Here is a 15,791-nt window from a genome sequence, read left to right as displayed (position 1 = left end):
AACAATCTGTAGTTTTAGCACTAATATTAGCGCTAAAGTAACTTCAGTTCTCAAGGCTTTGAAGTGACGATGGCCTTGGACCCCTTTCTCCTCCTGGACATCTGAGTTATTCTCTGGAAAAAGATGGGGCACAAGAAGCATAGCACAATGGATTTCTATAGATTTCTGTGGGACAAACTCCTGTGGAAGTCCTACCTACTGCTGCACTGCCATGGTGCCTGACTGAACACAAGCATGGGTCCGTGGTGGTATTATGAACTGGAATGTTTAGTGAGCACTGCAGACATGGATAAGGACTTTGCCATCCATTTCTGGTGTGCTTCCTTCTGGAAGATGCTGGTTTCTTTTTTTTTATTTTGTATTTTTGAGACAGGGTCTCTCCAGGCATCTCAGGCTGGTCTTAAACTCTCAGTCCACCTGCCTCAGCCTCTAGGATCATAGGCATGAATCATCGCGCCCAGATTAAGATGCTGGTTTTCACTCTGGTTATTTGTGTTTCACTGTGTTATCAGCATCAATAAAAATCAACTGACTCCAGTTAGTTTTACATCTGTATACAGGACCACACTGAGTTGGCAAGTGCTTTTCTCTAAAGCCTTTGAGGTTTTACAATTGTTGTAATTTTCTTAGCCACAGTTCATTCTAGAATTCATGAAGAGGTCTAGATTACAGGAATCTAGGTAACAATGACTATAATTACAAATTCCTAGACTAGTTAAATTTTGTACTCAATCTATCCTGCTAGAATTTAGAAATTATTCTACTTCTTGTATTCAGTATTGAAATCCAGCAGTTAAGTTTTACTATAGCATGTGTACTTAATGACAGTGTTGCTTTTCTTGGCAGAGAAAGAGATTACTTTTGGAAATGTAACACTCTTTGTGTCTAAAATCTGTTATCAAGTAGGGTAAATTTATATCATTGCTGTATTTCACCAGCTTAATTGTAGTTCTGCTCACTGGTGGGATAAATGACTGTTTATTTAAGTTGACTTTTGAGATAATGGTCGTACATTTAGAAATATGCAGGCTTTGCCTCAGAAGTATTTATTTTTCTCATTTATCCTTTAAATGTAGAAAAGTTGGGTTCATTCATTGATTTACACAAAAAATGTATGTTGAGCTACTTCTTTATCCTAAGTAATGAGAATCTAAGTGTGAACCAACACACAAACCCTCTCTGGTTTCATGGAACTGTCAAAGAAAAACTGCCCCAGACATTGTTAAGAACAGTAAGAAGGACATTATTCAAGCTATTGTCTGAGTGGGGAGAGAAATTCTTGTTATTCTCTTGATAATTGCTGTTTTGACTAGGGTAAGATGAAATCTTAGGTAGTTTTGACTTGCATTTCCTTTATGCATAAGGATATTAAATTCTGTTTAAAAAGTTGATTAGGAAGTGGCACTGGGTCTCATGTGGTAGAGCGCTAATCTTGAGCTGAAGAGCTCAGGGACAATGCCCAAGCCCAGAGTTCAAGTCCCACGACTGACAAAAAAAATTGATTAACCAGTTGTTTTTCTGTGTCCAATCTAATTGACCATTTATCAACTGGATTATTTGTTCTTTTGCTCTTTACTTTTTTTCTTGTGTTCTTGGTAAATGCTGGATATTAATTTTTTTCAGTCTGTTGAAGAGCTAGTAAAGAGTTCTCCAAATTCTATGGCTGGTCCTTCAGTCCTAGAAATTGTTCTGTCCCTCTTCCCTCCCACCTTCCCTTCCTCTTTCTGTCCCTTCTTCCCTCTTTCTTTCCCTTTTTTTTTTCTTGCCCTATTGATCTTTGCACTTTGAACCTCATACTTGTTTGGTTTACTTCTCTGCCAATGATGCTCTATTAGTTGAGTCATGCCTTTATTGCAGCTTTTTGATCTTTATTTTGGAGTCTGTTTCATAGACTTTTCTTCTGATATTGCCTTGAACCAAGATCCTCTATATCATAACCATTTGAGTAGCTAAGATCACAGGCATGAGTCACTAGTGCCTAGACTAGATTGATAATTATTTCTTTGACTGTAGATACGTGTGTGTGTGTGTGAATTTAGGTATTTTTTTGATATTCTTTTCATCATCTTCAGGTATTTATTTTTATATTCTTTTTATCTCCAAATTTGTATCTCTTCCCTCCTTCTTTGCTCAAATAAGCAAGGGGTTTATCTTAATTTTTTTTCAAAGAATTAATTTTTTTAACATACTCTTTGAGTAGTTTTGCTTTTAAATTTTACTCTCTACTTTGGTGCCAATTTATTATTATTCTTTTCTTTATTATTTTTATTTCTCCCTCAGTTTTGAAGGATTGGTTTGCTGGGTGAAGTAATTTAGGTTGAATGATGTTATCTTTGAGGGCTTGAATTATGGCCTTCCACGCCCTCCTTTCATTTAGTTTTGTTGGGAAATCTGCATTACTATAATTGGCTTACGACTGCATCTCACCTCTCTTTGTAGATTTCAATATTTTTTCTTTGTTATGTGTATTTTGGTCTTAACTGTGATTTGCCAGGGTGTTTCTTCTTTGATCTCACTTGCTTGGTGTTCTATATGTTTTTTCCATTAGGATAACCCTATTTTTTCCCCACTTAAGACTGGGCAAGTTTTCTACTATTATTTTATTAAATAGATTCTTATTGCTTTAATATGTATATTTTTTTCTTCTTGTCTGCTACAATTCATAGGCTTTCTCTTGTGGTGGAATCCAGGAGGTCTTATCAATTCCATTCATATCTTCTTAGTGTTTCTTTTATTTTCTATGCCTAATTTCTGTACATTGTTTTATACCCTTCATACTCAAATTTCAACTTGCTCTATTTGTTAGACATTCAATTTATTTTTTGTTTGTTTCTTTTTGTTCTTTTAAAAATAATCTATCAATCACTTTATATCTAGAGGTTTTTTTTTTGTTTGTTTGTTTTTGCTGGTCCTGGGTCTTGAACTCAGGGCCTGAGGACTGTCTTTGGGGTTTCCTCAAGGCTAGAGTTCTACTACTTGAGCCACAGAACCACTTTTGATTTTTCTATATATGTGGTTCTGAGGAATTGAACCTGTGTCTTCATACATGCTAGGCAAGCACTCTACCACTAGGCCAAACTCCCAGCCCTGTTGTATTTTCAAGATCTCTAAATCTTTATTTAATGCCTCTCTAATTTCCTTCTTTATTTCATTTCACTGTTTGATTTTTCTAGTTGTTTACATGCTCTTTGGATTCATTCAGCTGTTTAAACATCATTTTTATTTCATTAATCATTCTTGTCATTGTTTGATTAAAGTTATTGTTTGAACTTTCATCTTCTCCACTGTTTCTGGATGCTTTTGTTGATTTGAGTGAGGGGGACATGGTTGCCCTGTTTAATTCATGGGATTTATGCATCTGGGACAAATTTTGATGGATATTTCCATCTCCTGTATAAAAAGACTTTTGAGGAAAGGAAGGGAGGGAGAAGCAGAACTAATAAATAAATGGAAGTGGATAAATCTAAAAAGTAAACGCCTGGCCAGGAACTGGTGGTTTATGTCTGTAATCCTAGCTACTCAGGAGGCTGAGATCTGAGGATTATGATTCAAAGTAGGTTCAGGCAAGAAAATCTGTGAGACTCTTTGCTCCAATAAACTATCCTCAGAAAGCTCAAAGTGGAGCTGTGGCCTTAAGTGGTAGAGTGCTAACCTTGAACAAAAACAAAGCTTAGAGAAGAGTGCCCAGGCCCTGAGTTCAAATTTCAGGACCAACATACACACATACAAAAAGTAAATGACTTCTCTCAGATAGATATACAGAAAAAAATTCCATACATCTGCATGAATAAATAATTTAAAATAAACCCAGACAGCAACAAACTGACATAAAACAAATTATGTATTTGAAACATTATTCTAGTATATGCATATACTTCTCTGTGTGTGCTAGAGACTGTGGAAATCGTGTACTTTAGATACGGGTGAGAAAGGCCTGTCTTCCTCAGAAGTGAGAGGCAGGTCCTGGACGTGAGTACTTCACAGACCTCTGACTCCAAGGTTCTCTCTTCCCTAGATTTACAGTGATGGGATTCTCACCTGGATGGAGAGTGGGTATCACTCCCACTCCTACACCGTCAGGGTCCCAGCAGAGTTGGAAAGATTAAACTTAATCTTGCTGAAACAAAATGCTCGCGAGCTTGGTCTGTGTTATTAGACCACCTGTTGTTCTTCAAGTTAAGAGTCCTCTTCCACAGAGACTGGGAAACAGGAAAGCATAGTCCCAAACCCCTGGGAAAGACCTTCTTTTGGCTTTTTAGGTGGTTTATTGGTGATCAGAGATTTTTCAGACTTTTCTGCTCTGGTTGGCTTCACAAAGCAATCCCCAGATCTCAGCTTTCTGTAGCTAGGATTACAGATGTGAGCCACCAGCCTTCATCTGAAACCTGTAAGGCCTGACCTCCGGATTGGGATATCTTTTCTCTTTCCCTGAGACTTGGATCAATACAATTAAGTCTTGTTCTCAGGCCTGGGCTTAAATACATTTACTTTCCTGGATCTGTAGCCTGAGGGAGCAGCTTGTAGAATTTCTCATTATCCCTATGGTCATATGAGCTAATTCTTCAAAACCTTATTTTGTCTATCCATCCATGAGTCTGTCTGTCTATCATCTTTCTATCAACTGCATATATTATACAGATAGCTAGTTGGAAAGATCTATATATATTATACATAAACTTTATATATTCTGTTTATTATGTATAACTATGTTTACCTATTTATTATAGGTCATTTGGAACTATTATACAGATATTTAGATGGAAAGATAAAATAGTTCATATATGTAATTTGTGTCATCCGTTGTAGCTTAGCTTTCCCATTAGCTCTGTTTCCCATTAGTTTCTGTTTCTCACTAATACACTTCACTTCTCCCCTCTTATCTCTTTGTTTATGTGGCCCTTCACAACCACTTTAACCTCTCTGTTTCAACTCTCACTGTCCATTGTCGCCTACTCTTATCATATTTTGGACTGAGTATTCTTGCTATAAAACAAATCTCTTAACGTATTTGAGAAAGGAGCTATTTAAGATATGTCACTCTAAAGAGATGGCATTTAAGCTCAAAGGTGAAATATGAGTAGGTTTTCAGCAGGCCAAATGAACAGTTGGAGGGCTAGGGAAATTGTATTGAATAGAAAGGACGATAGCCCTGTTAAAAAGACTATAGCATTTTTGAGGGTGGAAAGGAAGGAAGGAAAGAAGGAAGTCCTCTTAAACAGGAGTGCGGAGGGGAGAGCATGGGTGCACACAGTGAGGCAAGGCTGGAAAGGCAGACACACGTTATATAAGGAGTTTGGATTGTATTCTAAAGGCTGTAAAAACATTGAAGAATAATTTAAAATATCCCTTGGTTTGCTTGTACATACATCATACTTGAAAACAAGCCAAACCTCTTTGTTGGGTTCATGTTTTAATCAAGTTTTATATTCACTGTCGATCCAGTGAATATTGAAGAGAGTCTTTCCATTAAAGTACATTATACTAATTGTTAACCAATAAGTCTGTCTATCTCTCTGTCCATCTGTCTGTCTATATATATCATCTACCAATGGTGCTGTGATTCAGTAAGAAAATAAAGTGGCTGAAACAAGTGTTATATGCAAATTATTTAAATTCAGATCCCTTGCTGAAGGATGCTAGCTAATGCATGGAGTAGTTAGGATTATTTCCCAATGGAGCTCTCGGTAGCATGAGTCAGAGAAGTGAGTTCTCAACAGGAAGGAGAATTTGTTATCTGTGGTAGAGGTTCAGATAACAAATGTAGTTCACAGTTTTCTTTCAGTCTTTAAATTGTACTCTAGAAAATGAAATGGAAATAGACTCTGTAGTTATTCATGTATAAAATCTATTTAGAAGAAAAACCCAGGGCTTATGAAATGGAGCTTATTGTTTTGTGGTTTCTATCCAGTTGTGTAGTGTGGACTACTTGGGAAGATTAATCAACTATGAGTTATTTATTGCAATGTCAGTGCTGGAGGAGTCAGAAGTCCTTAGAAGGAAGTGAGGTACCCTCTGTTTGGTGAATGTGACTGTGCCCCTCTATACATTACAATAAAAAAAAATTAAAAAAAGAAGTCATTAGGAGGGATTTGTGTATTGAATATTTTGTCTTTCATTAATCTACTCATTCCTTTGATAAACATTTTGATGCCTAGTATGTTTTAGAGAGTCTTATAACATGAAAAAGGTAAAAGAATGAATGAAATATGATGTACACAAAAAATCACAAGGAGAACAGTGTCACAAAGGTGATATACATGGTCCTTTGAGGTTAGCTAATCCAGTGATCCAATCTAGATTAGAAAGGGGACGTTCTCTGAGAAGGTGGTGACGGTGCTTGAGATTGAAAACATTAATAGAGTCCCATAGGATAAGGTCAAGGACATGAAAGAGCTGTTGAGCATTCCATCTGGAACAGTCACTAGGATATAGTTGCTGTGTTTCGGGAGCTTCCATATTTCAAGAACTGAGAGCTGACTGGAGAGTAAGCAGGAGATGAGCCAAGGGAGTGATCCAAGGGAGACAGGCCCTGCAAGTCTGCTTACTTCCAGAAAATGAAGAGTTGTTATCTGATTTTTACACTTGGGGCAGTTCTTAAAAGGTAACTCTAGAAATAGTGTTTAGAGATTAAATGTCCAAATTAGGGGATCAAATAAACACCTTGAAACTTAGGAACCTCCTGTGTATAGGATACAAACTCATAGGCATGATCTAAGATAGGAAACATGGAAAAGGAGAGAAACAGACAGATGTGAGATAGACTTGATCAGATATGAAGACAGATTCCTGTAGGGGCTATAATAGAAAGAATGATAAGGGTTTTTGGTTTTGGTTTCTGATATGCTTAATCAGATAATGGATGTTTTGCAAGCAGGGTGATGATGATGATGATAATGATAATGAGAGTGGTAATGAGGATGATGAGCTTTGCAATAACATTGTTTAAAACTCAGGGTCTTGGGGGCCGGGAGTTTGGCCTAGTGGTAGAGTGCTTGCCTAGCATGCATGAAGACCCCGGTTCTATTCCTCAGTACCACATACATAGCAAAAGCCAGAAGTGGTGCTGAGGCTCAAGTGGTAGAGCTCCAAGGACAGTGCTCCAGCCCTGAGCCCAAGCCCAGGACTGGCAAAACAAACAAACAAAACAACAAAAAAACCCCAAAACTCAGGGTCTCTTCTTGCATGACTTGGTTGTTCAAGGCTTGTTACCCTACTTCTTGATCCACACCTCAGGCGGGGGTTTGTTGGTTATTTTAGAGATGAACTCTTAGGGACTTTTCTGCTTGAACTGGTCTCTAACTGTGATCTTTTGGATTTTTGCCTTCTAAGTAGCTTGGAATACAGGTGTGAGCCACCAGCACCTGGATAGATTTATTACTACCACCACTGCTAGTACTACTATTATTATTATATGAGAGAGACATGAGGTATTTAAATATCTATGTAAAGGATATAATTGGATGTGAGGAGTAAATGAACTCATAAGAAAGAAGATGAAATTGTTTAGTTGAGAGATTCTTTGGGTTTGATTATTATGTGCACATTCTTCCATCTTGTATGAGCAATTCTTTACATAGGCATAGGGCTAGCTGATGATTGAGGAGTCAGTGACAGAATTTAGTGAAGGGACAGAGATGCTAAGGCATTCGTGTGTTGATGCTTAGAGATTATGGTGCTGTGTAATAAAGAAGTAGAAGGAGGGTTAATATAATAGAGAAAAATGTATCTCTGTTTGGAAGTTCCATAAGGTCAAACTACTATTGCATTTGTGTAACTGGGGCAGTGAACTTGACAGAGAAGACTAGATAGATGGCAGAATGATTAAATTCAAGACGAGTGCTACAGAAAGCTTTAGGATATAACCCATTTCAGGTTGCTATCATGAGTGTGGGTACCTGAGAAAAAGTGGACAGGTTGCTGGAGTTGGATTGATAAAGCAATTCCAGGGCCAGCTCATTGGAAGAGTCACTTATACAGGTGTCTTCTAGAGCAAGGGTGAGATTTTTAGATGAGGCTAGATTTTGAGAAATGTTTACAAGACACAGGAAATAATCTCTGAGTTCTGTGTCCTCAAAGCAAATTAATTGCCACGAATCTATGCAGAGTGTAACAATGAGATTTTCCAATAGAATAAGCCAGTAAGACCTACTCATTGCATATTAAATTTTATTTTACATGTGTCTATCCTATCTAGTTCATAGATTTTTGGTTACCTTTATTTCTTAGGTAGTTAGCCATACATGTATGCAAGTATGTAATTCTGTCTATATAATATGTTTGGTGCTGTACCTTTTGAGCTAAACCTGCATGTCCATGGTTTTCTTCACATAGCAGATGGGTTGGGTTCCAGGACTGTGAATGGAATCAGAAGAAGCCCCTTATGGTCTAGAGGTAGATCTGGCACACTGTCATTTATATTATAGTCTGTTGACCAATATAAGCCTACTATTATTAGTGATAATCCTTTGGGAGAATTAATTTGTATCTTAGATATATGTAATTTGTATCTTAGACTGTCATTGCAAAGAATTCTTAATGTAAATATTTTGTATGTTTTTAACATGGGAATACACAAAAATAAAGGAAAGAGTTAATAGCACAGAGATGTCTCCTAGATATTGTTCTTTTGCTACTGTGGCTGAAGGGACTTGCCAAGGAAGGAAGCTGGCTGGGAAGTTGGAAAGCTGCTGACTGAAAGTTCTCCATTAACCCTGCTGTGTTCTATTATGCATTTGATGTGTTTGTTATTCTCTTCTAGTAGAAGAACCACAGGGATTTGTGTACTAAGAGCTCAGAGGTTAGAATAGAGGCAGAAAGTGACTGAAGTGCATAGGAGGTCACAGATGGATTGGAAAGTTTGGTGTGAAATGAAGCAGAAAATGATTGAACAGATAAGTCTGGTGGAAGGTAAAGAATTGAGAAATTGTTCTAAAAGAATGGTAAGTGTATAAAGGGGAAAGATATTATTATTTTTCTTTTTGAGGATCAGCTTGTAAAACTATGCAATATTATTAGAATGAAATTTACTTTGCTAACAATAATTAAATTCCATTTGTGGTCCAATCCAAAGGTTAGGGGAGTGAATCATCAATAGATAATATCACTTATTTTAGCTACAGATGATGAGTAAGGGACCCATAATTTGAATTGCCCTTTGGTGATACATTAAGCTAATAAGAAAACACTGATTTTTAGGTCTTTCATAATACTTTTTTTTGGAAAAGATATTAATATGACATGTTTAAAGAGAAATACACAAAATCTTAAGCATATAGCCACAGATTTTTCAGAGTGAACATATCCAGTCACTAGTCCACTCCCAAAATGGGACCCACCATCCTCATTTTTCAAACCATATAGTAGTTCTCTTTTGAACATTTCATAAATAGAATCATAAAGTATATGCTGTTTTGCATCATTTGCTTTTGTTTTTTGTTTTTGTTGGTCATGGGGCTTGAACTCTGGGCCTGAGTGCTGTCTCTGAGATCTTCAGCCCAAGGCTACTGCCTACCCCTTGAGCCACATCCCCACTTCCTATTTTCTAGTGATTAATTGGAGATAAAAGTTCTTTAGTGCCTGGTTTCAAGTGGTAGAGCACTAGTCTTGAGCTGAAGAGCTCATGGATATTACCCAGGCCCACAGTCCAGCCTCCATGACCGACCCCACCCCCCAAAAAAAAGGAAAAGAAAAGAAATATCAGTTGAAGAATTGGTTAAAACCAGCAGAAAGGGTTGACATAGAACCTATGGAAAAAGGAGTTTATAATTCCCACATATTTTGAATTGTTTTAGTAGTGTTGAAGTGGGCTGTAGGAATTGTATTATTGAATAGGTGGGCTTCAGAGCTGTACCCTTCACAATGGCCTGCATCTTGTTGTAGCAATCTACTTTCTCTTCATTTATTCCATTGTTTGATTGTTTTATTATCTTTATGTAGTTGCACCAAAGGGGTTTCAGTTCAACAAATCAGTTTGTAAGTGTAATGCTTCTTGGTCAGTTTTACCCCTCCCATCATCCTTTCTCATCTTTCTTCCGGTCAGGAGAATGTATTTTCTTAACTTTTGGGCCTAATTCTAGTAGATTCTGTTTCTTTATATTTTACTTAGGGTTTGTGGTAAAGATCTTGTCTGTATTTCCTACCCTTTGTTTTTATTTTGGTGAATTTCAAGTAGAAATACTGTGCTGCCAGTATCTAACCATAAACCCTACCATTCCTTTAAAAATTTGAGTTACATAGGAAACAGTATCTACAGTGGCACTGTTTTTATTTTTCAATTGGAGTTGGAGTTTTTCATGCATTTCGATTATGAGTTTCTTTGGAGCAAAAGCAAGATACATTTATCTTAATGTCCCCAGGGCTCAACTCAGAGCCCACACTACAGAAATGCTCTAGCAAATATTTACTTGTTTTTTCTAGTTTGCAGTTATGCAAGTCCACTTTTGAGAGCTGTGAAGCTGTCCTAAACCTTCCTACTATTCAGCAGAGGTGCTGAAAATTATGAGTCAATGATGCCAGTTTGCCTGCACAATTGTTATTAATTCTCCTTTTAAATGCTTAAAATTCAATATCTTAAACAATAATTTCCTGGAATAGAGATGAAATAGTTTGGCAACTCTGTGTGTGTGACACACATTTGAAGTGAACTTGAAGCAATCATACCCAGGGTAATCACACTCTTTCCACTGCACCCCCTGTCGTTGCCTTTTACTTCTAGATGTGCTCTTTCTTCTCCACTTTCTCTCTTTTAAATTTTTATTATAGAAAACTACAAACCTTTGCCACATTGTCATCTATTCTAATGAAGGAGACGCTTCTACCTAAACTACAAAGTACTGTAGTGATTCGAGATGAATTAATGTCAAGTCCATTTTTATTAGCACCAAAAGGGGGAGCCCAGAACTGGGATTGAATTCAGTGCCTGGGCACTTCCCTTAGCTTTTATTTGTGGTGCTTTACCACTTGAAGTCACAGCTTCACTTCCTGTATTTTTGGTGGTTAATTGGAGATGAGTCTGGAAGAGCTTCATTCTTGGACTAGCTTTTTAGAAAAAATTATTATATTTATTTTATTGTCAGGGTGATGCATAGAGGGGTTACAGTTACATTTGGAGTACATTATGTCTTAAACATTGTTCCCTTTCCCATGTTTTTCTCCTCCATTCCATTCCCCTATCCTCTCCCAAGTTGCAAAATTTATTTCCAACATATTGTCTTGCGAAACTTACTGTTACACTGGGTCATCCTTTGTTCTTTGTCTAATCATCTTATATTTCCCATTTCTATCCCTGATTCAAATATACAAATAAATGTATATTTAATACATCAGGTAACAAAGTCAGATACAGCAACAACAGGGGATGAACTGTAAGGAAAAGAAAAAGAAAACAAGATAAAAACAAAAAGACTAAAGGAATTTTAACTTCACATAGTATATTAGGAAGAACAACCTCAAGGTTAAATCTCGTTTCCCCACCCTGGAGTTCATTTCGCTTAGGCTTATTATATCTGGCCATGTGCACATAGTTTTTGAGCTGTTGCACTCCTCTGGTGAGGGAATTCTAGACTCACACTAATTATTACAAATAAGGGAAACCATGGAGCCTTTGTTCCTTTGGGTCTGGCTTAATTCATGTAATATGATTTTTTTTCCCTGAGTCTTTCCATTTGCTTACGAATGGAGCCATGCCATTCTTTCTGATGGCAGCATAGAATTCCATTGTGTTTAAGTACCATATCTTCGTGATCCAATCATCTACTGAGGGGCATCTGGGGTTGGTAGCTCTGAATGGGGATTCACAGATCACAGCCTCTGGAGAGGCTCAGATTCTTGGCATGAGCCACTGGTGTCTGGCCTCCTGTGCATCTTCTGAGAGACAGAAGTAGCAGGAAGGAAGTCACGGGCTTCAGTTGATCTTCAGATGTTGATCAGATGAAAGCTTCCCAGGTACTGGTGCTAGCTTCCCTGCCTGTTTTTTTTTTTTTGATCTCTTATCAGAAACCAGAAATGTATGTATCTGTCCCACCTTCCCCCACCCCCACACACCTCCTCCCCAATCCCAGGTGGACTATTATACATTTCCAAAAAGTAACTGTAGGACATTCCTGGATTTTAAAAGCTCATGCTGTGTGTTCAAAGTGACAAGATTTTGCTTGGCATTTTAAACTTCTCATCAAAATACGAATATTCTTGTTGCTCTTTCCTTTTGTACCCATCCTAGCTCTGTTTGTGTTTGCAGAACTCCACAAATTTAGTGTCAGGGCTGTGATAGGACTCAGTGGACTAGCAACAGTATTGTCTGTCCACTGTTTCAGAAGTATTTGTCATGGTTGTTGTTTTCTTGCTTGTGAGATTGAGTTTCTTTTTTTTTCAGAGGTTTTGCTGTTTGTAGCCATTATAAAGTAAGACATAAAAAGAAATCTTTCAGAGAAGAGAAAAAATTTTATAGGAAGAAGTAAAAGGTCTGAGTATATCACCCCTCTGTGTATACTCTGTGTATATTGCATTCAAATGTTTGTCTTTCTTTGGTTATTTTATGCAGCGCATATAAAAGCAATTGGATATTCTTTTGCTAATGGAAACTTGTTTAATCTAGTATCATTAAAAAGTATTTCATACTTCTTGGTGGGAAGGAACTTGCATTTTTTACAGCCATTTATGGCTTTAGCTTTCTTTGGTTTAAGTCCGACTTTTATTATGTGTACATTTCTAGTCTATAAATAGGTGCTCAAGTCCATGAAAGTGACCTGGTTGTATTGCATCTTTTTCTTTCCTGGAAATGCATTGTGATTTCTTTTATTTCTTCTGTTTATGCAGGGAATCAGCAGTCTCTTCAGCTCTCTGAAAGTGGTGCGTCTGTTACGCCTGGGCCGCGTTGCTAGGAAACTGGACCATTACCTGGAATATGGAGCCGCAGTCCTCGTACTCCTGGTGTGTGTGTTTGGGCTTGTTGCCCACTGGCTGGCCTGCATCTGGTACAGCATTGGAGACTATGAGGTCATTGATGAAGTCACCAACACCATCCAAATAGATAGTTGGCTCTACCAGCTGGCCTTGAGCATCGGGACTCCGTATCGATACAATACCAGTGCAGGGACGTGGGAAGGAGGTCCTAGCAAGGACTCCCTGTACGTGTCCTCGCTCTACTTTACCATGACAAGCCTTACAACCATAGGGTTTGGAAATATAGCTCCTACCACAGATGTGGAAAAGATGTTTTCAGTGGCCATGATGATGGTTGGCTGTAAGTATCTTGGTTCAGTTTTATCTTATTTAACAAAATAAGTTTGCTATCTACAATTGTCTTAGCTCCCATCTCCGCTGTGTTTAAAAGGAACTTATTTTCTCTTCAGAATGGTGTTTCTATTGAGCTCATTCACAATTGGCTTTATGTTTATTCAACTGTACAAAATAAGAACACCACATAATCTATTTTGTGCCTTAGAATGTGTTAGCCCAGGAGAAACAGTGTAATTTGGAATGAGGCAGGTTCAGAGAGGGGATTTGGGTTTAATTCTGCTCCTGCTGTTCCACCCAGGAGAGCTGACTTGAAGCAATCAAATGACATCTGGCACATTCTGTAGGGTTTGTTGGCTCTGTGTTGACTAGCCCCGAATCAAGCAGAATCTGATGTAAGAGATACATAGTTAAGAAAATATTTTAGTTGATAGATGAGTTATTTTTCTATTAGAGCTGACCTTAGGATAAAGTTGTTTTCTTTTTCTTTTCTTTCTGCTCCTGGGGCTTGAACTCAGTCCCTTGGTCTCTTTGCATTCAAGGCTAGTGCTCTACCATTTGAACCACAGCTCTACTCCTAGCTTTCTCTGAGTATCATCTCATATTGGAGATAAGAATCTTACAGACTTTGCAGCCCAGGCTGGCTCTGAACCACAACCCTCAGAGCTTAGTCTCCTGTGTAGCTAAGATTACAGGCATGAGCCACCAGCACCTGGCACAGTTTTATGCTTTAAGATCATATTGGGAATCAGTTTTACATATTAAGATAAACAAAAAGGTTTATAGATCTAGTATCAGTTACAAATACGTGAAGGTGAAGCTATCACTAAGAAAGAGAATGGATTAGTAAATTGAAGTCCACTAAGCAGTGCATGCCAGAGTGTGGAGTGTGTTAACGGTGTTCTTGACAGTAGCTTGCTGTTTCAAGGGGCCAGTGGTCGGCTCCTCTCACCACCAGTGGCTGCTGCTTGGCATGGACAGACAAGGTAACTAAGGAGACTCACACTACAGAGCTGTTCTGAAAGGCCTTTAGGGGCCTCCATCAGCATCTGCTCCGTGATGTTGACTTGGGGGATTTATGCAGGTGGAGTTCTGACATCCGAAGTAACTTCAGGCATGTTGTATGGGAGGTACAGCAGGAGCCTTGAAGTCATGGTTCCACAGCTTTTGGCTGGAGTCATTGTTTCTTGAGATTCTGTATTACCAAGCTTTAGACATTACTACTGGGAAGAATCATGTTAGAATGCCCAGGTACTGGGTAGCCAATAGTATTGTAACCAAGCAGGTGGCTCATAGTTCAGAATGTCTGAAAGCTCTTGGAGCTCCAGGACCAGCTGCTATGTTACTTCTATCACTTGAGTCCTCTATGTCCAGCTGCAGAAACAAGAGTGTATTAGGTCCTATTTGTGGGTTATTGCTAGCAGTCAAAGGAGGAGTGAGAAACCAAGTATTGTTTGCTCCAGAGGCGTTTAGGAGGAAAGTGTTCTGATGTATATGGAAATCTTGATGGCCAATTCAATGGATGCTTCCAATATTTATGAAATACATTTTTTGCTTAAATGTATGGATAGCTAGATTTTAAAAACCATTTTTCTGGCTTGAAGTAACTATTCAGTAGAAGTTGCAGCGAGTGGGTAGCAAAGGCCTTTGATTTCTTTACCTTGCTTCTGCCATCTTCTGTAACTGTGATACAAAGTTACAAAATCAAATTGACAACAGTCTAGCTCTGCTTTTTTTGTTGTTGTTGTTTCTAGTACAAAGGCTTGAATTTATGGTTTCACACTCACTGGGCTTTCTTGCTCCTAGCTGGGGCTCTACCACTTGACCCATACCTTTGGTCTTGTTTTTTTGTTGGTTATTTTGGACATGAAGTCTCATAGATGCTGCTTCTCTGAGACATGATCATGGGATCTTAGCCTCCTCAGTAGTTAGGCTCCTGCTGCTGGCTTTCTGTGTTGTTTTGTCATAAGTATAGGTGCTGTAATTTCCACTTAAGTCCTAGTATGGAACAATGGCATCACCACAAAAATTCACCTCATATAATCTACCTAATCATCCATAGCCCCTGAAAATTAGGGATCTTTTCTCCTTTTCTGTGATCTTGTGATTTTGAGAATGCTACAGAAATGGAACTACAGAAAATGTGACTTCTGGAAATTGGCTTCTGCCAGTCAGCCTCACCCTTGAGATTTAAATTAAACGAATCCGTAGTTTCTTCTTATTTCTGATTAGCCTTTCATGGGTTGCATGTTTCCTATTTAATCATTCATATATCAAAGGATATTTTGGTTATTTTTTTAGTTTTGGACTATTATAAATAAAACTGGTCTGAACATTTATGTACAGGATTTTGTGTGGACATAAATTCTTAATTCTCTGGGATAACTGTCCAGAATTGAAAATAAGTAGCTACTTAGTTTTTAAGAAAGTTGACAAACTATATTGAAAAATGAATAATCTAGCATAGTTATTTTTCAAGAGAAAATAGGAAAATGAAGTCCACCTTGAGTTGAAGGACGGATATCTTTTTACACTTTGTTGTTCAAGCCCCAAAACAT

General features: G+C 37.9%; 1 protein-coding gene across 1 annotated transcript in view; it reads left to right on the top strand.

Moving 5' to 3' along the window:
• Kcnh5 (potassium voltage-gated channel subfamily H member 5) overlaps window positions 1-15,791 on the top strand; it is a 201,952-nt gene that overhangs the window by 29,668 nt on the left and 156,493 nt on the right. The window contains exon 7 of the mRNA XM_090345364.1: window positions 12,814-13,240. Coding sequence (XP_090201490.1) covers window positions 12,814-13,240 — 427 coding nt within the window. The remainder of the gene's footprint in view (window positions 1-12,813; window positions 13,241-15,791) is intronic.

This window comes from Megascapheus bottae, chromosome 14, assembly GCF_031878675.1.
Source record: "Megascapheus bottae isolate mThoBot1 chromosome 14, mThoBot2.hap1, whole genome shotgun sequence".
Taxonomy (NCBI): Eukaryota; Metazoa; Chordata; class Mammalia; order Rodentia; family Geomyidae; genus Megascapheus; species Megascapheus bottae.
Note: the sequence above shows the minus strand (reverse complement) of the source record. Positions and strands in the feature narration are given on the sequence as shown.